We start from the raw sequence: 22,152 nt of genomic DNA, 5'->3' as shown, positions 1-22,152 counted from the left end.
CAATCTGCTTTGAAAAGTCAGAAAGTCCAATTTACCAATCCAACGTGGGATGATCAAGTTCTGGGGCATTCGCATAACAAAATTCTCAGAAGACTGACCTAGCCTACAAAGCACCAAACGTGGGGGACCTAACTGTGTCTCCTAAAACTTCCCGTGTTCAAGCCCTTGCCCCCAGTGAGACCGCGTTCGGGCACCGGGACTATGAGGAAGGAATAAAAGATCAACGAGGTCATAGGCGGGCCTTAATCTAAGAGCATCGTCGTCCTCACCAGAAGAGGAAGGGACCCCAGAGGGCTCTCCTGCGGCCGTGCGCAGAGGAAAGGCCATGCGGGGACAGTGAGGAGGCGCCACCTGAACACCAGGGACAGAGGCCACACCGGAAACCACTCCCGACGGGCCCTCGATCCGGGGCTTGGAGCCTCCGTTCTGCAATCAAACACGTTTGTTGCTTCCGACATCCCGTCTGTGGTGCCTCCTAACAGCAGCACCGGCAAACTACCACACCAAACGATGAATGTGAAGTAACGAGCAGAGCAGACAAACCGTGCCCGTTACTGGGGACACCCCATCATGGTTCCAGGGTGTTCAAACCTAGAAATCAGATTCATGATCAATTACACAGCAAGCGAGGAAGGAACATGAGCTAAATAAAACGTGCTTGAGTTGTCCAGGGCACACCTCCTAGTAAGGTGAGTACCCATACGCACCAGAAACGCTGCGCCTTCCCTGCAGTAAACGCTAACCCCCGTCTCCCCCACGCTGTCCGTGTTCCACAATGTTCCACACCGCTCACGAGGGCCTCTCCCTGCCCTGGCCCTGGCCCCACAATCCCTTACACCTTCTAAGCTCACAATTCATCGTACAAGGTCTACACTTAGGAGGCAGCGCTTTCCTTCACTCTGGACTGATAGAAGTTTCTCTGGGAAATGGTCTCCAAATAATAACCTGGAATTTAAAGAGTTTCAGAGGAAACTTCTACCCTAAAAACAGCTGGTCCCACCTCGGAGGCTCCTGTGGGATACAAAGAGTGGGTGGGATGCACTCTTGCCAAAATGTGAGGTCACTGCTTCTTTACATTCATCACTCTCTACTGACTGAAATGTAAACAAAAGCAGACACCCTGAACACAATAAAACGGGCATCAGGCCTCTCATTTTAAAAACACAAAACAAAAAAAAACAAAAAAAAAACAGGTCTTTCAATAGAGCCAATAGTGCAGCACGATGGATACTCAGTCCACGAAGTTGCTACGTTAATAAAACTGTACTTAAAATTACATATGAACCTTAAAGGACCAGATGGATTTCTTCAAAGCAGCTCGGACATTTATGATGGAACAAAAAGCTCATGCCAACCACCCGGGCTCCACTCCAATGACAGTGACAAGGGGCTTTCTTGGAAGAGAATCAGAGGGCCAGAAAGTAGGGGTGGGGGGTTAGGCCACAGCCACGGTCTACAGCAATATTCAGGAATAGGTGTCAGTATTAATGACTCTCCCCAGTAAGCAGGACAGTCTTCTAAAAGCAGATGGCAAGGCAGTGAATATGCCTAGAACAGGGTCGCAGTGCCGAGAACCCGGGTCCGCTACAAACGTGGAGTGGGGGGCTGTACTTACATGAAGGAATAATGAACTGTGGTTCAGTGTTGCCTGCGTAGCCAAGCTTGGTATACCTAAAAGCACAAAGTCATCAACACAGGTTTAGACAATAGAACTGTCCTCTGGATCCCATTAGTGTCTTTTATCATAAGCTCTCCAAGCCCTAAAATATCAAGCCTCAAAATATTCACTTTGGCGGGGGGGGGGGGGGGGTGAAGCTTATGATGATTGCGAATCAAACACTAATTTCAGATTAGCGAGCTGTTATTAAAGCATAAAATGTGAAGCTTCTTTCTACTGGCAAATACTTTTTGCACACATGCATTAACATGTAAATTAAATTTGTGTGTCCCTAATGAGCCTCAAAGTGCTTTTACACTCTTTTCCTTTTTACAAAAATCCTGCAAAGAAAGTACCTCTTGTCCCTATTTTGCAGATGAGAAAACCGAGGCACTGGGAAGTTCATTTAGCCGCCCCAAGCCAAGCAGCTGGTGAACAGAAAAAGAACCCAAATCTGAATAAGCAGGCTACGTTCCAGAGCTGGCTCTCAGAGAAGTGCACTTACTTCTCAAACTTCATGAACTTTTGGAGGGGGGGAGGGCGGGGTTTAAAAATGATTATATAATTTTCTTAAAATGTCATGGCATATGTCTAGAAACAGCTACCGCCACCTCCTGAGAATATCTGACAGGAGCGTCTCTTTATCATCTCATTTCAGAACGAGCCCATTTTCTGTCAAGACACTGTGTGATGGATTCCAAAAGTCTTAACTAAAACAAATGCCAAAATACTACTATCTGTTCCAAAAGCATTTGCTAATCCCTTAAATTTAAAAAAAAAAAATTTTTTTTTAAAAAGTGGCAGGGGGGGACCACCACTGAGAACCATCTGCTGGAAATAAAAAATTGAGAATCACAGACTCGTGAGCCCTTCCTTTCTTACTAGGCCGACTGGAGTGAGCGGTGGAGTCTGGACCCTGCAGTACCGCTCGTAGTTTAGAAAAACACTTCCCGGCAGTGTTGAAAGTCACTTTGTTAATTCCTTCCATTTTATAAATTATTTCAAGATGCTCGATACCAAATTTTTTGATGTGCTACTACATTCCAAATTCTAATAAATTAATTTTATGATTTGTAAATGTAATTTACCATATGCTAATTTTACTATTTTTGAACACGTAGTGAATGAATTAAGGTGCAGGGAGCCAAAAACGGCAAGTTCGCTCCATTTAAATCATGCCTTGCTGCTCAGTCTCCAAATTCTTGGGGCCACAAGAACTTGGGCAAGGCTGGGCTCTGACAGTCATCAGGCCATACCAGGAGTTTCTGGGACCCAACTGTGGGCCCTCCAACTTCCACAAATTACCCGACGCACAAACCAAGTGGGCCCCACCGCAGGCCTCACCAGACCCGGAGGAAGGCGTCAATGCTGACCCAGAGCTGGGGACTTTCCAGAAGGAAGGCAACATATGCTGAACTTTAAAAATTCCCAATTCAACCATCATTCTGTATATTGCAACCTATATATTGCAGACAATCCATATAAATACACTGAATTGCTGACCCAAGGCTAAAGAGACCTAACAAGCAGGTCAGAAATCACGAAAATCCTCCAATTTAAGACTGTGTTGTGTTTAAAGGCCACGTTTAAAGAAATCAGGCAGTTTGCACTCAGATTATCTGCCGTCCCGCGTTGTTAGATTATAGTTTGTACGACGACAGAATGCAGCTCTTTTCCTTGACTGCACCTCCACCCCCCGCACAGTGCCTGGCACGTGGCAGGCACCCCATAAATGTCTGCTGAATGAGTTCTTACCCTTGTAAGGACAGGGATTTACTGTCCAACTGTGGGGGAAGGGGCGGTGTGGAAAACGGGGTGCTGAAGGCCAGAAACACAATGTGATGAGGCCACATAAAGACCAGAGCCACTGGCTAAGCATAATCTGTCATCCACACGTGAGAAACAACTTGTTTGTATGATGAGGTTATTTAGGAAAAAAAGAAACAGATACAGTGAAATGTTAACATTTATTAAAATGAGGTGCTCAGTATCATCTCTATCTGTTGTATTTTGTATTTCTGAAAGTCAACAGAGTGCACTGTATTGGTTACGACCATGCACTCCCACATCCTGCACCAGACTGCTTAGATTCAAGACCCAGCTCTGGTATTTGCCAAATGTGTGAATTTGGGCTAGTTACTTTACCTACTGGCGGGGGGGTGGGGGGGGTGACAGCTCAGAGCCTGGAGCCTGCTTCAGATTCTGTGTCTCCCTCTCTGACCCTCCCCCGCTCATGCTGACTCTCTGTCTCTCAAAAACAAATAAACATTAAAAAAGTAATAATAATGTAAGTTTTTTTACTGTTATTTTTCTGTGTGTAATATTTCCTAATTTAAAGTTTTGAAAAGTTTGGGAAACGCACACACGGTGCGTTCTGTGGCCACGTTCAGTCCTTCTGCCGTACATGAGTCAGCACATCGCCTTGCGTTGTGGTGGAAACAGAATGCACAAGAGGTGAGGCCAGCAGACAGCAGACCTCCTTCCACAACTGTGCCTTGTACCCTGAAATCATGAGCCATGGCCCAGGGCAGCAAAAGGTCAGACTGCAGAACTGGGCTGGTACACGTTTAGACCCACAGCTCCAAAGTTCAAGTGAATACTGAGGACGCCACCAGCACACGCCACTCGACAGCGGCTGCGGGCATGCGGACACGCGGACACGCTGAAGCCACCCTGCTCCCTCAGGCAGCACGGCCTTCAAGGGAGGCCTCTCTCATGGAGTCAGGCAGGTAAGGTAGCATCAGTAACATCAGGCAATGATTTTCATAACTGAGGCAAACTAACATTTAGACATATTAAAACTCAGGGGCACCTGTGTGGCTCAGTTGGTTCAGCATCTGACTTCAGCTCAGATCACAATCTCACAGTTCGTAGGTTTGAGTCCTGCATCGAGCTCTGTGCTGACAGCTCAGAGCTCAGAGCCTGCTTCAGATTCTGTGTCTCCCTCTCTCTCTCTGCCCTTCCCCACTCGTGTTCTGTCTCTCTCTCGAAAATAAACATCAAAAAAATTTTTTAAGATACATTAATATTCTTACGTATAAACAAATGACTACAAGATCCTCCCCTACGCCCCTACCAGAACTGAAACCGTTAAGAACAATGGCAAAAGTACAAGGATTCTGATCACTTACAGTAACTTCGTATCTTTAGTTTTCTGTGCTTCCCCTTATAAAGCATCAAACACACTTGAGGTTTAGTTTCTCTGAATAACCACAATGTAACATATGTCTAACAAGATTTTTTTAAGAAACATTCACATTTAAAATTTTAATAAAATTTTCATCAAGCCAGGCTCATACCAAACTTCAATGAGAACCTATTAAATAGAACCCTGTAAACGTAAACTAACAAGTGCTCACCATCCAATTCTCTCCAAGGATGACCCAGTGCTGGACTGGCATGGCCCAGTAGAGATGAGCTCACATCGAGCTCAACTATGTACATAAACAGCAAGACCAAAACAAAACCAACAAGTAAAACACAACTCTTGAATACAGACCATGTACCAGACACCACTTAGGAAAACAAAGCAGCATTATTTTATTCCAAGCAGGTTACTGGCCAGAAGCCACGCATGGAGCAGGCAAACTCTAAGGGTAATGAAGAGGGAGGGGAAGCACGGGCCCACCTGCAAAGGACTCCTCAAAACGTTTACCTACCAGAAAGGATTTCAAGCAGAGTTTTCTATTGCAGCATGGCCTACTTTCTCTGGCAGGCCAGTTTAAGATCATCTGGATAGACTCTCAGAAAAAATGTAACAACCCTGCTGAACTGGTCACTGGCGAAATTTCTAAAATACCGGATGCCCAGTACCTGCCCCGGAATCACCAAGAGACATCTCCAGGGAGGCGGCCTGGGCACCTGTATTCTTAACATCCCTTGCCCCGACCCCGTGGCTCTGATGGTCAGCATGCTTAGAAATCACTAGATCATATAAATCACAAGGAACTAAATAAAAGGAGTAACACTGGAAAGGAGAAGACAAAAATTTACTTGTGAATGGGAATCGCAGACCAGGAATATCTAAGGAAATTAAGTAGAAAATTAAAGGAAATAGAAAATTCAGTAAGATGGCCAAGGTACTAAATAAGCAGACAAAAATCAACAACTTTCCTACCTAATGAACAACTGGAAGTCTATGTGGTATGAAAAGATCCTAGTTGCAATGGCGACAACGTGGACTAATATTACCTTCAGGACTAAACTCTACAGATGGATGGATAGAGAGAGAGAGACAGGTAGATGTGTATGAAGGACTCTCAGTACACAAGCAGGCAAATAAACTGAGAAAGGTCTTACTCTTACATAGGAAGATTGTTTTAAGAAACATTACATAAGAAGATTCTTTTAGGAAACATCAAATATCATTGGGGCGCCTGGGCGGCTCAGTTGGTTAAGCGTCCGACTTCGGCTCAGATCATGATCTCACAGTTCATGAGTTCGAGCCCCTCAATGGGCTCTGTGCTGACAGCTCAGAGCCTAAAGCCTACTTCTGATTCTGTGTCTCCTCTCTTTGCCTCTGCCTCTGCCTCTCCGTTTCTTGCTCTCTCTCGCTCAAAAATAAACGAATGTTAAAAAAAAAAAGAAAGAAAGAAAAGAAAGAGCAAACGTTAAATTCAGCTACAAATTAACTGCAAGACCATTCAAAATTTGGGCCAATACTGAAGATGGTGGTAGTAAGCTAAACATGGGTGATAGTAAAAGAAACTGAAGAGTCATTATACACCAAGTATCACATTCTCTATCAGAACTTCAAATGCATATACCGTACTGTCCAAATGGCACATTTCTGGGAATTTATCCCACGGAAGCACTTTTTGGTGTAGGCAAAAAAAGACAGGAACGGAAAAATGTTCACTGCAGCATTATAATAGCAAACCAACACAAAATGGTGGAAACACTCAAATGCCATCGATACGGGATGTACTAAGTAAATTATAGTCATTCCATAAAATGCTAGAGCCATCAAAAATGAAGCAGAGTTCTGTTACCGCCATACACAGGCAATGCAGTCTGAAAGGAGCTGCAAAACAGGACATATTTGTGACGTAAGGGAGTTTAATTGGAGTCACAATGCTGGGTTCAAAACGCAGCACTGTGTTACTGCAGGCAACTAAATTAAGCCCTCCATACTCTAGTTTCTTCATCCGTAAGAAGGGAATGACAATAATCCCTACCTAATGTTAAATACTGCCATCTCCAGAAAATATTTCCTAATTCCAAAAGTAAAAGGATCCCATTATTTGATACTTTGCTACCATTAAATGTTATTGGAGGCATACTAGCCATGTGTATTTTTCCACCTACATCCCTTTGATAACTTTCGACTGCAGCTTTAGTGTCTTATCAGTTTGTGCAAACTCTTACATACTGAGAATACCAATGCTGCTCATATCCATCGCCAATTTTTCCAGTTATACATTTCCTGGAATATAACTGTTGACAGTTTAGATGATCATATCTACCGTTTATCTTCCTGAACAACTTCCTGTGTAGTTTCCACTTTGAAAGCCCCTCGCTTTACTAAAATTTCATGTCGTTTCTCTTCCAGTTCTATGTATGTCTTTTCATCCGACTGGAGAGAGCTGTGTCAATCAACTTGTCCCAAATATGTGTGCATAAGGACTCAAGGCCAACAACTTTTACTTTAAAAGCCGTTGGTTTTCTGTTTGAACACCATCTCCCGGAAGGACAGCCGGCACAGCAGAGGCAGGCGTCGCTTTCAGAGACACACAAACTTTGCCACATTCTCAAGTTCAGTGCCACGTCCGTGCATCCTGACCAGAGGCCCTTTCTCACGTGGAGACAGAACGAACAGCTGAATAAAATGGTACCATAGTTACCACTCTGCCTTTTAAACACGTACATTCTCTCAGCTCAAACTTCAAAACACCAAGGCTCACTTCCAAGCCTACCCCGTGCACCCCACTCCTGCCGTCCCCCGCCTCCTACAGTCTCTTTCTGTCAATACAAAATATCCTCATTTGCCCCAAACATTTTAAACAGCTCTTGGGCAAAGCTTCTTTCACTCTTCTGTTAAACGCCACTATTTTTCCACAGCAGTAACACAGACTTTTCAATTCTGCAGTCAAGAGAATTAATCTACTGTCAACTCAACATATTTATATATAGTTAAAATTCCTCCTACAGCCATGTGTCTAGAGCAGAAGGTGACAATTTAAGCTCAATTAATCTACGTTTAAAAGTGGAAATGTCAAATCCTAGAACAGTGTTTTTTAAACTGTATCCTATAGGGAGATTCTTTTGATTAAGACCCCTTCTGAGGTCCAGTCCAAACCCCAAACTTCAGCCAAAATAGCTCTACTCCTTCCTACAGTCTTCAGTTAAAAAAAAAAAAGGGTGGGGGAGGGGGGAATACAACTGCCTTAGAATATGGTTGTCATGACACTAAAATTATCCTCAGATCTTAATTATAGTTCGTAATAATACACACCTTCTCTACACTGTAAATTAACACATGATCAAGGTCTTCCAACGCTCCTTGGGCTAGTGAATAGAAAAGGGTAGTCTCTGTTCTTAGGACAAAGAGTTCAATATACAAGTTGAAATTTATTATTTTATCTACATGCAATATCCTTCTTTTGTCTATTGATCTGTGAACTTTACGTTACCAAACAGGCTTGTCCGTTTGTCCTTCTATATGCGGTGTTTTTTGCCCTAGGTTCAGAAAACAGATCACGAGGTACAGTCTCTCTGTGGATGCTGATCAGTATAAAGTGAACTCTAACCTCCAGAGTACAATGGTGGACTAAACATATGATTTCATTATTTCCTTTGGTCCCAAAGCCCCACAAAAGTCAAAGCAAAATGACTTTTAAAGGTCCATTAATTCCCAACAACGGGAAGGAAAGAAGGGGAGGCACCAGCAGGAGCCTGGCTCCGGAGGGCGGAGGACCGGGGACTCTGGCTTTGGGAGAAGAGAGCCCGCAGAGGCCACGGCTGAGAACCAGCCCAGCACACATGCCTGCATCCTGACGGCGGTGGGCCTGGGAGCTGGACGGACCCCTGTGGGACTGAGACCAAGGGCCCAACCAGGGGGCCCGGGTGAGCCTCCCCTCCATCCACGGCTGGGCCACGGCTCTCCCATGACCCCGGTGCACTCTGCAAGTGGGTTCTCTGGAGACTAGAGCAAGGGTCTCCACTGACAGTCACTGGGCATGGGCGACACCAGCACCATCCAGAAAACAAAGGGGCACCTGACTGTGTTCATGGCAGAAGCCGATGGCTCAGACACCCTGCCCCACCGCTCCCTCCTCCCCTCTCAGAACCCCAGCCCCCAGGCCCAGCCCCCCATGCAGAGGACCCCAAGGGTTGTCTCTGGGGACACTGACCAGCCCAAAAGGAAGGACCGAAAGGCCCTAATGCCAGAAGACTCCCCAACAAACAACCTGCCTGTATCACCCTTGGTAAAGCTCAAATCAATAAGCAAATCTACACATTCAGAGAGTCCAATGAGTTTTTAATCTTCTGACTTCTAATCATAAGCAGCTAGCCAGAAACTACCAACATCTGAGGAAAGCCTCTACCACAGAACACAGATAAAAACACACAAATCAAACCTCAGAAGAATCAAGACTGGGGCACCTGGGTGGCTCAGTCGGTTGAGCGTCCGATTTCAGCTCGGGTCATGATCTCACGGTTCGTGGGTTCGAGCCCCACGTCGGGCTCGCTGCTGTCAGCCTGTCAGTGCAGAACCTGCTACAGATCCTCTGATCCACTCTCTCTGCCCCTCCCCCACTTTCCTCTCTCTCTCAAAAATAAAACATTTAAAAACTATTTTAAAAAGAAAAAATAAAACCTACATAGGGAGAAACCGCACTGACACCACTACAAAAACACACCATCATCAATACCCTATGAGAAGATCCTACATTCAAAAATTAAAACAAGATGTTATTAGCAAAAGAACATTTAGAAAACAAAAAGAATTCTTGGAAATTGAAAATAAGAGCAAAAATGGAAAAAACTGAAGAGAAGGGCTAGAAAAAAAGGCAAAGCATATCCAGAAGGAAAAGAGACAGAATGATGGAGAACAAAAGAGGAAAAGTTTGAAAATCAGAGAAACGGGGGCCCTGGGTGGCTCAGTCGGTTGAACATCTGACTTTGGCTCAGGTCATGATCTCACAGTCCATGGGTTCGAGCCCCACATCAGGGTCTGTGCTGACAGCTCAGAGCCTGGAATGCTTCAGATTCTGTCTCTCCTTGTCTCTGCTCCTCCCCCACTCATGCTCTGTCTCTCAAAAATAAATGTTAAAAAAAGAAAGAAAATCAGAGAAACGGCCTAAGAATTCAACACATGAACAACAGGAGTTCTAGAAGAAGAACACACATGAGCACGTGCAGACAGACACACACACACACACACAGCAGAGGAAGAAATAATTTACAAGTTTTACCCAGAATTCAAAGATGCCAGTTTTCAGACTGCAGGAGCTCACAAAATGCCCAGCACAACAGAGGAAAACACTCCCTTCAAGGCACGTTGTCGTGAAATTTCAGAAACCAGAAACAAACGGGAAACCCTAAAAACTTCCAGAAAGGGGAGTAGGGGAGTCAAAGTCCTTTATGAAGTGTTCTGACTTCTCAGCAACAAAACCAAAAGCAAGAACACAAAGAATCAGTATCTGAAACACTGAGGGAAAATTACTTCCAACACTGAATCCTACACCCAGTGATCAACCAAGGGAAGGGTTAGAGCGAACGCATTTCAGACAAGCAAGCAAGGTGAACATCCCCGTCCCGCACACCCTTTCTCAGAAAGCTACTGCAGGACGCCCTCTGCCAAAACAAAGGAGAAACCAAAGAAAGAGGGCGACGTGGAACAGAGGACACAGAGGAGAGAGGCTCGTGAGCACCCAGAATGACGGCAGGAGATGCCAGGATGACAAAGGGACGGGAAGGAAAGAAGGGACGCGGGGCACGGGCAGGTCAAGGGCACTGAGCGAGAATCCCTGCGCCCGCAGGTGCTTCCCAGCCTCACGGAGCTGGCTACTGGAGGGCCGCCAGCGGGGAGGCAAGCCGGCAGCAGAAGGAAGGACCCAGGAAACCGACTCAACCCAGGAGAGGGGCAAAGGAAATGCCTAGAAGGTTATAAGCCAAGTCCCAGGCTGTGTGGCGGGCGTGGGAAGCAACCACCCCAGAGGGAAGGACTGAAGTCTGCAGAGGGAACATCTCCAAAAACAAACTGCCTGGTGGGCTCTATAACCTGATTAACCCTGTGGAAAACTGTGGTGGGAAGCTGGCTACTTGAAGATATGGAAAGTAATTAGCAGTGGATACAAAGAAACCCAAGGAGGCAATCGTGAACTTCCATAACAACCACATTTAAGAGAAACAAATCATTAGGGCACACTTTAACCAATGAGGAAGTGTATCTGCATACGCATGGTAACACAAACATCCGTCACAAACTAACCGGATAATGCAATAATCTATCCCTACTGGGAGAACGGGGAAGGAGAGACAGAGGGCGAAGGCAGGATGAGATAATTTAACCCTTTTCTTTTTTAAGTTTATTTATTTGTTTTGAGAGACACGGAGCGAGCACAAGCGGGGGAGGGGCAGAGAGAAAGAATCCCACGCAGGCTCTGCACTTGTCAGCATGGAGCCCGACTCAGACTCGAACTCACAAACTGTGAGATCACTACCTGAGCGACATCAAGACTCTGCCGCTTAACGGACTGAGCCACCCAGGCGCCCCAGGATGAAAGAATTAAAGAGATTATGTGAAAAACTGATTATCAAAAAATAGACTGATGTGCGTATTATTTAGAAACACTGAAATCTATAAATGCTGGAGGATACAGAATTAAAAGCTGAAAGCAGCTGTTTCTGGAGAAAGAGAAAAGGAGGCAGGACGACACCCCTGTGCCTTCACAGAAGCCTTAAGCACCATCTGACTTTTCATTAGTGTGCATATTACCCTGATAAGATCAGAAATTTTTATGTAAACCCAAAAATAAATGACTAAATGAACCGCTTGCTTCATGTAAAGCTTCTGACACTGTGTTTAAATAGCACTCCTGCTGTTAGTCTGGCGTGTTTTTGAGCATCCTTTTACTCTCTGACAAAGTACAACTGGGACTCCCAGGGGACAGAAAGCCCCCTGAACACGGGACACCATCACAGCGCTAACGTAACAGCTCAGGGGGACAGGAGCTACTGACACAGAGGTACCCAGTGGGGCAGCACCCCCTTTCATAAGGCGAGGGGAAAGAAGGGCAGAAGACCTAACACTCACTCTCAGGCCAACACACAGTTAGTGGGGGAGCTCTGAAGGCCCGAGTAACATCGTTAGTAAGTGGCTCACACAGCAGGCACACTTGAACTCTGGACACACTAGTAGGGAACAGATCTTCACGCCCATGCAGAACACTCACAAAACTGACCATGTCTTAGACCTCATGAAGTCCAAAGAACAGAAACAAGGCAAACGGCACTCTGTGAACATACTGCAATAACACTAGGAGTTAAAAGCAAAATAAAAAAACAAACAGGCCCATATACCTGAAAATCTTAAAACATGCTGGTATAGAAATATTGAGTTATGGGGGAAACTCAAAACAAAAATACAAAACCTGTTTGGAAGTTACAATAAAAAAAATAAACCCAAGGCTAAGGGATACATATAACCTAATATAGGTCAGCCAGTATATTGTAGTAATAAAGGCCTTTTCAAGTAAAGGAAAAAATAAAAATGAATTTAACGTCTAGTTCAAAAATAAAAAGACAGAATAAAGGAAAGCAGAAAAAAAGAAATAAAGATAAAAGCAGAATCAATGAGTCAAAAAACAGACAAATAATAACTAATAAGTAAACCCCAAAGCTCATCATTTGAAAAAAGATCCACAAGACAAGTCACTAGGTAAGCCAAGAAAAAAGGATGAAAACACAACACATAAATAAATTTCAGTGACAAAAGGAAAACTAACCATAAGAGCAGAGGACATTTTTTTAAATCATGGGGCTACCATATACATACATTTGAAAAATCTAGATGAAAAGATTTTTTTACACAAATACAACACAACAAAATTGATTCCACTAGAGATGGAAAGTCCCACAGGCTTCTAATAGGGTGAGCAGAAGAAATGTCTCCTCGAGAAAGCACTAAGTTCAGACAGTTTCATGGGAGAATTCTACCAAGACCTTAACAGTCAGGTAATCCCAATACTATCCCAGACTATCCCAGAGCATAGAAAGAGAAGGAAAACTTCCTAATTGTTTTATGAAGAGAGTGTAGCACTGATTCCAAAATCTGACAATGATTACACCAAAAAACTAAACTATTAATCAGTTTCACTTACACTGATGCAAAAATCTAAATAAAATATTAACAAATACAACCTACCTACACATCAAAAAATAATGCATCATGATCAAATGGGGATTATCCCAGAATGCAAGAGTGGTTCAATATTAGGTAATCCATTAATATAACCCATCATACTAACTGGCTAAGGAAGAAAACTACCCGTTCCATTTATGATAAAGATCTCTGACAACATCCAACACCCATTTATGTTGTAAACATTCCAAAAAATAAAAACTGATTAATAACAAGATGTGTATATGCATATGCATACATACATGTATTTATACACGTGTGTGCATTTGTATGTGTTGGGCACATGTGTCTGCATGCATGTGTACATACATGTATTTGTGTGCTGTGTGTTGTATACATGTGTATATGGTATGTATAGACATGTATTTGTGCATGTGCATACATGTGTGTTTGCATGCATGTGCATACATACGTATATTTGCATACATGTGTATACATACATATACTTGCATACATGTGTATGCATATGTATTTGTATACTTGTGTCTACATGTGTGTATGTAGACACACATATACACACTCACAGTATCCCAAAAGCCAGTACATTATTTTAGAAACACCAGAAGCTGGGGTGCCTGGGTGGCTTGGTTAGTTAAGCATCCAACTTCAGCTCTGAACATGATCTCACGGTTCATGGGCTCGAGCCCCGGGTCCAGCTCTGTGCTGACAGCTTGGAGCCTGAAGCCTGCTTTGGATTCTACCTCTCTCTGCCCCTCCCCTGCTCATGCTCTTCCTCTGTCCCTCAAAAATAAATAAATGTTTTAAAAAAAATTTTTTAAAGAAACACCAGAAGCTGTCCCACTAAAGAACAAAATAATAATGCCCACTACTCCATTCCTATTTAACATTATTTTGGAGGTAATGGTCACTACAGTGTCAAAAAAAAAAAAAGTCCCTACCAATGGGACCCAAGGGATAAAACATTCTCTATTTGCCAAAGATCTTTTTTATCTGGAAAACCCTAAAGATCAAGGGAAAATATCATACAAACATAGAAGTATCTTGTAAAGTAGCAAGTTACAAAATTAACACACACACATATACACACACACACACACAAACACTAATAGCCTTAATGTCTTCTAGAAAAACAGAAAACAAAATGAAGAAGACACATTGGGGTGCCTGGGTGGCTCAGTTGGTTATGTGTCAGACTTTGGATCTCAGCTCAGATCTTGATCTCAAGGTTTTGTGTTCAAGCCCTGTGGGAGGGAAGGAAGGAAGGGACGGACTCCATTTATGACAATAAAACAGAAATCACAGACCTATGTGTAAACTTAACAATAAATCTACCTGAAGGAAACAGCATTCCTAAAAGACACAGACTTGAACAATGGAAAGCTAAGCCAAGTTCTTCTATGGGAGAACTCACCATCATAAAGATGTTGGTTCTCATTAAATTAACTTATAAATTTAATAGAATCCAAATAAAAATGCCATGAGGCATTATTGGCCAAATCTGGGACAATTTAAGGATCAAAACAAATAATGGCAATAACAGATAAAAATCCACTGAATACATTAAGAATGACATAATGGATTACAAACTTTTGAATAAAACAATTGCCCCTACAAATGATAAATAAATGAGAACAATGGAAAAGGGTGCCTTATAGTAAAACATTAACTAATAATTGTAGAAATAATGCTAGAGTTTAAATAATTACGATTTGGCAACCCCCAGTGCAATAATCAATTATGGCAAAAATCACCAGTGGACACAGTTAACTAATGGGTGAAAGTTTAAGAGAAGAATAGGTGTTCATGTTAAGGCATAATCTTAAATCTCTCTCCATAAATGACATTAATCACAAAGGGGAAAACTGTTCAGTGGAGATATCGAGTGGACATCACTCCACCCAAATAACCCAAGCAAGCTTGATCAAAAAAGAGGTAGATCACTATTTTAAGCCCTCCGACTGGAGGCAGAAGCTCTGAGGATCTAACGCACAGTGCGGTGATTACAGTCAATAAGACTGTCTTATGCACTTGGAAGTTGCTAAGAGACCTTAAACGTTCTCACCACAAAGAAGAAATGGCAACTATGTGATGTGAGGGAGGTGTTAGCTAAAGCTACAGTGGGAATCATTCTGTGATAGATAAAATATATCAAATCAAAATGTCGTACAACTTGAACTTCAACAACGTTCTCTGTCAACTATATGCGGATAACGCTGGGGGTGGGGTATTCCGGCAGGATGCACTCAGAGGCTGCCTCTGGTGTGGCATTCCCGACAAAACTGCATGCGTGCCCTGAATCTATCCTGCGGAAACACCACACAAGCCCACACCGAGAGACAATCTACACAGCAACTGGCTCCCAAAAACAATGTCCTGAAAAATAGAAAACGGCTACCAGAAAACTGGTCCGGTTGGACGATATCTGAAACGAAACCCAAGGTGTGATGCGGGACAAGGGAGGGAAGGAGAGGCGGCGAGGCATCTCGGGGCCAGTCCGGGGACTCCAGGCTGCGTGCAGAACACGGCTGCACAAATGTTAGACGCTCCTACGTTAGTCATTGGTCTGCGATGACAGAAGAGACAGTCCCCGTATGCACTGAAGTGCTTCAGCACAGAAGGGCACAAGATCTGCAACTTGCTCTCAAACGGTTCAGAAAAAAAATACCGTGTTCAGTTAATACAGAGGACGCTGGAGCAAATGTTAACGGCTGGTGAAGCTGCGTGAATATATAGGAGTTTGGTATTCTCCTTGTAGCTTTTCAGTAGATGTGAATTTTTATTTTTCAAAATAAGTTTAGAAATGTAAGAAAAGGGGCACCTGGCGGGATGAGTCAGGGGAGTGTGCCACTCTTGATCTCGGGGTTGTGGGTTCGAGAGCCCCATGTTGGGTGTAGAGATTCCTTAAGACCTTTTTTAAAAATGCAAAATAAAAGCTGAGAAGCAAGACTGGAATGTGTGGAATATTCTCTTAAAACTCTGTCACACACTAATCCCTTTAAATAAACAAAGCTTTATCTTCAGATAAAACAGGTACCTCGGTCCATATTCTCCTGGCCCCCAGCACACTTGTGCTCACTAAGGTGGCCTCAGGGACTATTTGAAGAGGAGGTGGGATTACAGAGACAAAATCTATCTGCTATAAAATATATATATATATGTATATGTATACACTACTTGGTACACTGTCTACTAAATCACTACTGTTCACTATATACAGTTCAATGTGAATTTTTCTTTTAGAATTTCATACTAGAGGGGCGCCTGGGTGGCTCAGTCGGTTAAGCGTCTGACTTCGGCTCAGGTCATGATCTCACAGTTTGTGAGTTCAAGCCCCGCGTCGGGCTCTGTGCTGACCACCAGCTCAGAGCCTGGAGCCTGTTTCAGATTCTGTATCTCCCTCTCTCTCTGACCCTCCCTTCCTCACACTGTCTCTCTCTCTCTCTCTCTCTCTCTCTCTCTCAGAAATAAATAAAACATTTTAAAAAAAGAATTTCATACTAGAAAAAAAGCTTTTTCACCTGTGAAGCAAGTATTCCTTCCTAACAACAATTACCTAACTGACAATGACTCTCATAATTGTCAGACAGGGAGACTGAGGCCAAATCCGAGGCCCACCTACAGCGGCCACTGGTCCACAGCTTGAGGATGCCTCTCTCCTTGGTCCTGGTGATTTTTATGTGTATTTTTAAAAATCCTATTTGGAGGTTAAAGGAAATCCAAAAATAGTTTTTACTCTCTGGGGAAATAAGTACTATTGACATGCTTAAGTTTACTTAAGCCCTCCCCGGCTACTCCTTCTAACCATCTACTGGGCTCTGGGAATTCCTGATCAGTCAGTCATCTCCCTGACGGAATAGGTCAGTGTGGAACCCCCTGGGAAGATTCCCTGCCAAAGTCTAGCACAGACACAAAACACCTGCACTGAAGCGGGGAGAGGGGAGCGGGTCACAAACAGTGATATAACTGAAGTTTAATCTCCAAGCAAGCTAAGTTACATTTCTCACTTACCTCAAAAGGTCAAAACTGAGCACTATGTTGCAGACATTTATAGCAAGAAGAATGAGTAAGGTTCCCAGCTCACTAACTAAAGGTATGACGAACTCGTGGGCATCGACTCAGCGCAACTGCCAAGAACTGCTTTAGATTCCAGTATGTTTACAAGACCAAAAATACAAAATACACGAATTTCACAGGCACGTGTGGGAATGAAAAATACGTTTCCCTGTGGCCTGCACTCTTGACACAACCACACCTCGGCCAGGCATGGGATGAACACAGATACTGTAGGGGAAGCGAATGCCTGAGACGCCAACAACTGGGAGGAAAGTGTTCGTATCAATTTTGAACTTGGCTTCTGTCTGGGGTAGCAAAACAACTTCTAAAATAAAGAGCCACAGGACCTCTGATACAAATGCTGATTTCAAAAAGAATTAGCCAAGAGGCTGTTTTTCCCAATGCTGGTGGCCCCAGCGGCAAATGAAAGCACAATCAGTACGAGAGGGACTGTAACAAATTAAAGACGACACCCCCACAAGGTTGTCAAGGAAACGAAACCAAGTGCATTTTTCTACAGAAAAGAATCAAGGTTAGGGTGAACATGCCACTGCAAGACTTTATGGCAAAAATATCTAAAATCTCGTGTCGGAAAACCTTTAAGGGGCTCAATTTTAGTTCCAGGCTATTTTATTTAGTACCTCCTCCCTAACGCAAGCAGGTGAAGTTCCAAAGTCCGGGCTGGATGGATTCACCTTCCTGACATCAGCTAAGCGTGGGACCCTCGAGTAGGGGAAATGTCCTAAGGTCTCTCTTGCATGTTGTTAACACCAAAAGAAACTATCTCAACCAAAGAGTAAAGAAGGGGGGAAAAATGAAAAAACTAGACCACACACCAAAAAAAATAAAAATTAAAAAAACAAGGCTTTCCCAAATTTAGACTTTGTTTTCCAAAATGGAGTCTTTTTAACATATTTTTTTAGGCGAAAAGGCAAATGAACGCAAAGTGAAGCGAGAGCTCGGGCTGGGGGAGCCGGTCAAGCCCACGAGGGAGCCAAGCGGGCTGCACAAAAGGTGTCAAGTTGGCAGAGCGACGTAAAGACCTCCACGAGCAAGTGGCAACGAATTATTAACCGGACGGGGCATGCGCGTGGGGGGCACGGGACGGGGGCGGGTCTCAGGCAGGGGCTCGCGCGGGCAGGTGGAGGGTCAGGTCACGTCAGGGGGGCTGCGGCGGCCCGGCGCCGGGAGGAGTGGGAGGCCCGCCGCGCCCCCCGCGCCCCGCAAGGCGAGCAGGCGCGCGGCCCCCCGCGGGCCGGGAGGAGAGGGCGGGGCGCGCAGGTGGGCGGCCGGGCCCGGGCCCCGCGGCGGGAGGCGGCGCGGCCGCCAGGTGAGGCAGGGCGGGCCGCGGGGCAGGTGCTCGGCGCCGGGGCGGGGGCGGGCCGCGCGGGAGCGGGGCGGGCGCCGGCGGCTCTTACCCGGTGCCGCAGTCCACCACGCAGGGAGGCAGGGAGCCCGCCATGCTCGGCACGCGCGCCGCTCGGCCCGCTCGGGCGGCCCGGGAGGCGCCGCCGCCGTCCGCTCGCCGCGCCGCCCGCTCCCGGGAGCCTCCGCAGCGCCGCCGCCGCCGCCGCCGCCGCCGGGGGGCCCGGATGCTCGGCGGCCGCCCACGTGACGCTGCCCGGCCGGCCAATCAGGCTGCGGGCACGCCCCGCCCCGCCCCGCCGCCCGCCCGCCATCTTTAGTGCTGGCGGCGAGGCCGGCTTGCGCGGACGTCAGAAACCTCTGCCGGGGAGCTTGGGGGCTATTTTTAACTGACTTACCGTGAACGTGACCTCGTTTCCGGGGCCTGTCTCCTTCTCATCCTGTAAATCTCGCCGGGAATGTCACCTTCTCAGGAAAGTTGTCCCTAATCATCCTAACCAGGTCCCCTCCCTGCGCCTTACTCTATCTCAACAACCTACTGCTTTCATTGACCAAGCTCGGAGCAAATTTTTAATATTAATTTATTTATAGGTCCCCGCAGCCCCAACCCACTGGACTGTAGGGCCACCAGGATAGGGCTCGGGTCCGTCTTACCACTGACGATGCTCACCATGCTGGCGCTTAGCATGGCGTTTGTGCATACATGGGAAGCATCCAACTCTTTGTTGAGTGAATGAATGAATAACCCTTACCACAAAGACAAAACAATTACCGTCAGAATTGACGGAATCAATGACCTTAGATGGAGTTAACGCTACACCAAGAGCATCATGGGAAAATATTGTTAAGTACCAAGCATGAGATGACCCAAAGTTCTTACTGAAACTAGGCACCTGGGTGCCTGGGTGGCTCAGTGGGTAGAGCGTGTGACTCTCCAGCTTGGAGTCCTGAGTTCAAACCCCACGTTGCATGTGGAGATTACTTAAAAAATATAGATGAACAAATGAACTTTTTTTTTAAAAAAGTGGGGGACCAAAGCAGACAAGCACCTATCTACTATGTTATGCGGGTGCTGAAAGTCCCACTTGCCTCCAGCTCCTGCCCTATCATAAATTTGTGACAATTTTTAGGAGCTTTCTGGAGACATAATTCCATATAGTTTAACTAGTTTTAAAGCAATGTGTTTTTTCCCTAGAAGAAGTAATAGATTAGTTGGTCATTCTAGGTAATCCATGATCATTCCCCTACCCCCACCCCCACCCGCACCCCCACCAAGGGAACTAGAGAGAGAAATAGAAGATGAGAGGGAAATGAAAAGTCAAGAGGATGGAGGAATCCCAGTATAGGACCCCAAGGCCAGGGACAAAGACTGACTTGCCCACTTTGTGTTTTGCCAAGGGACTGCCCGGCTCCCATTCTTTCAAGGCCCTAGTCAGAACATTGTAGGTAAGCTATAGATTGCAAAGTGACACTGCCATGTCTCTTATTTTCTTTCACTTCCTACATGTTTATCCAGTGCCTACTGTGAGGTTTTATATTACCTTGGACATGAAACAGCAGAGTACTTATTACAGTCTTTGCCTCCAAGACTTTACAGTCTAGTGAGGGATGGACACAATACACAGGCAACCACAACACAGCATGGTAAATGCTAAGTTGAGGCAAGTCCAGGGTGCCCAGAAAGCCATCAACAGGGCTCCCAACCCAAACTTGAGAGTCAGTGACGTCTTCTCAAAGCAATGGTATCTAAGCTGAAACCCAGACGGTGGGTGGAGAGTAGCTAGATAGTGGAGAATGTGGGGCAGGAGAGTATTTCTGAGATGAGGAATATGTGCAGAGGCCAGCAGGATTTCAAGGCTCATATATGGCCCAGTTTGCTTCACTGAGGAAGACACCTCAATGGAATTGGGACTAGCTAGTGATAAAGTGTGTGCCTTTGTGGGGAGTGTCCCCTCTGCATAAGACTAGTTGGGAATGGTGCCATTATCAGCAGCTGGTAGGAAATAAAAGATTTCCTGACCTCAAGTATTCTGTCTAGATACCCCTTGGTGTATCAGCTAAGATGTTTTCATACGCAGGTAACAGAAAACTTGAGGTGGCACAAAGAATGAGCAAATTTTATTTCTAATGATAAGAAATCCAGAAACTCCAGGATAATTCAACCCCTCGATGACAGATTGTAGGCCTGTAATCCCATTCTACCAGGCTCTACACAGTGGCCTTTGTCTTCAAACTTATCACCTTACCGTTACAAGATGGCTCCACATAACTGTAATGGACAGAGACAGGGGGAAATGTCCCCATCTTCATTCCTTTCTAAGAGCAAGAGGAAAGAAGCACTTTCCCAGAAGTCCCTAGCTGCTTCCCCTCATGTTTCATTAATCTGGCTCAATTCGTTTCCTAGGGCTACCGTAACAAAGCCCACAAACTGGGGTGCCTAAAAAAATGAACAATTATTATCTCACAGTTCTGGAGAAAAGAGGTGTTGGCAATGCCATGCCTTCTCTGGAGACTCTAGAGGACAATCTGTTCCGTGCATTTCTCTTAGCTTCTGGTGTTGCCAGAAATTCTTGGTATTCCTCGGCTTATAGAGGCATCACTCCCAATCTCTGCCTCTACTGTCACATAGTGCTCTCTCCATGCACGTCTGCGTCATCCCACAGCATCCCCCTCTCCTTACAAGGACACCAGTCGTACTGAGTTAAGGCCCGCTCTAATGGATTCATCTTAACTTGATGACAGCTGCCAAGGCCCTCTTTTCAAATAAGATCATATTCACAGGTACCAGGAGTTAGGACTTCAACTTGTCTCTTTAGGAAACACAAATCAACTCACGACACCAGCCTGCGCTAAGAGCAGTCATTGGTAAGGGAAACCGATGTACTCTGACTGGCTTCCACTCTTAAAGATGAACCCCTAGGGCTGGAAAGGGACCCTGTGTCCTCTGAAGCAGGTGGCTGCCAATACCTGGCTGAAGTTGGGTTTGAACAACAAGAAGGGAGATGGCAACCAATAGTTGCTGCCTCACTCGTAATTTTTCTAATTAAGCCATACTGGCTCACTCATTCTGTGTCTTTCCACTCATCTGCCTCTGCTTGGAACTGGCTCTAAAACAAGTCATTCTTGTTGACCCAGCTCGAGTGGTGCCCCCTCTACGAAGCTCTCCCTCCACTCCATCATTCTCTCCGTGCTCCCTTCTGCCTTTGAACTTATCTCATGGCGTGGTTATGCTTCCATCAGTCCTGTACACCAGGAGCTCCCTGACAGTAGAATTATGTCTTCTTTATACTTATACCTCCAGTTCATTGGACACTACCTGGCATCTTATAGCCACTTTCAACGAATGATCACTGAATAAATAGAAGTCATCAGGAAATGCTTGAAGCCCTCAGTGACACATAGCATTTGTTTGTATTTACTTTTTTGTTATTGTCAAAAGCAAATGTAGCCAACATGAGGCATAATTTCTGTGTTCGCGTGTTTGCCGTTTTTTCTACATATTATAGCATGTTCTTCTCTGTGCTATTCTTCTTAGACCATAAACTATACATCAGACACTGATGGCATTGCTATGAAAGTGTTAGGGCAAAACACCCACAGAGAAATAAACTTCATGTCCTGTAAGAAGCACTTCACGTACAATCTCTATTAATCCTACTGCCAAAGAGGTTTCTTTCCTCCGATATACCTTGTAAATTCTACCGCTTCTATTTGTAGTTGTCTTTCTGAAGCAGGAAGAGGCATCTCT

The 22,152-nt window shown here is 45.0% G+C and overlaps 1 protein-coding gene across 3 annotated transcripts in view; it reads right to left on the bottom strand.

Moving 5' to 3' along the window:
- The window catches only part of ACTR3B (actin related protein 3B), an 80,628-nt gene extending 62,074 nt beyond the window's left edge, over nucleotides 1–18,554 (bottom strand). For 2 of the 3 annotated variants that reach the window (XM_039230714.1, XM_039230715.1), the window contains exons 1-2: nucleotides 18,458–18,554; nucleotides 1,616–1,671 (exon numbers count right to left, since the gene is read on the bottom strand). In XM_039230714.1, the coding sequence (XP_039086645.1) occupies nucleotides 1,616–1,671; nucleotides 18,458–18,501 (100 nt within the window). In that variant the 5' untranslated portion in view covers nucleotides 18,502–18,554. The remainder of the gene's footprint in view (nucleotides 1–1,615; nucleotides 1,672–18,457) is intronic. The other variant, XM_039230721.1, reaches the window with a different exon arrangement.
- Between the last annotated feature and the right edge of the window lie 3,598 nt (nucleotides 18,555–22,152).

This window comes from Hyaena hyaena, unplaced genomic scaffold (genome assembly GCF_003009895.1).
Source record: "Hyaena hyaena isolate Hyena2069 unplaced genomic scaffold, ASM300989v1 scaffold_50, whole genome shotgun sequence".
Taxonomy (NCBI): domain Eukaryota; kingdom Metazoa; phylum Chordata; class Mammalia; order Carnivora; family Hyaenidae; genus Hyaena; species Hyaena hyaena.
Note: the sequence above shows the minus strand (reverse complement) of the source record. Positions and strands in the feature narration are given on the sequence as shown.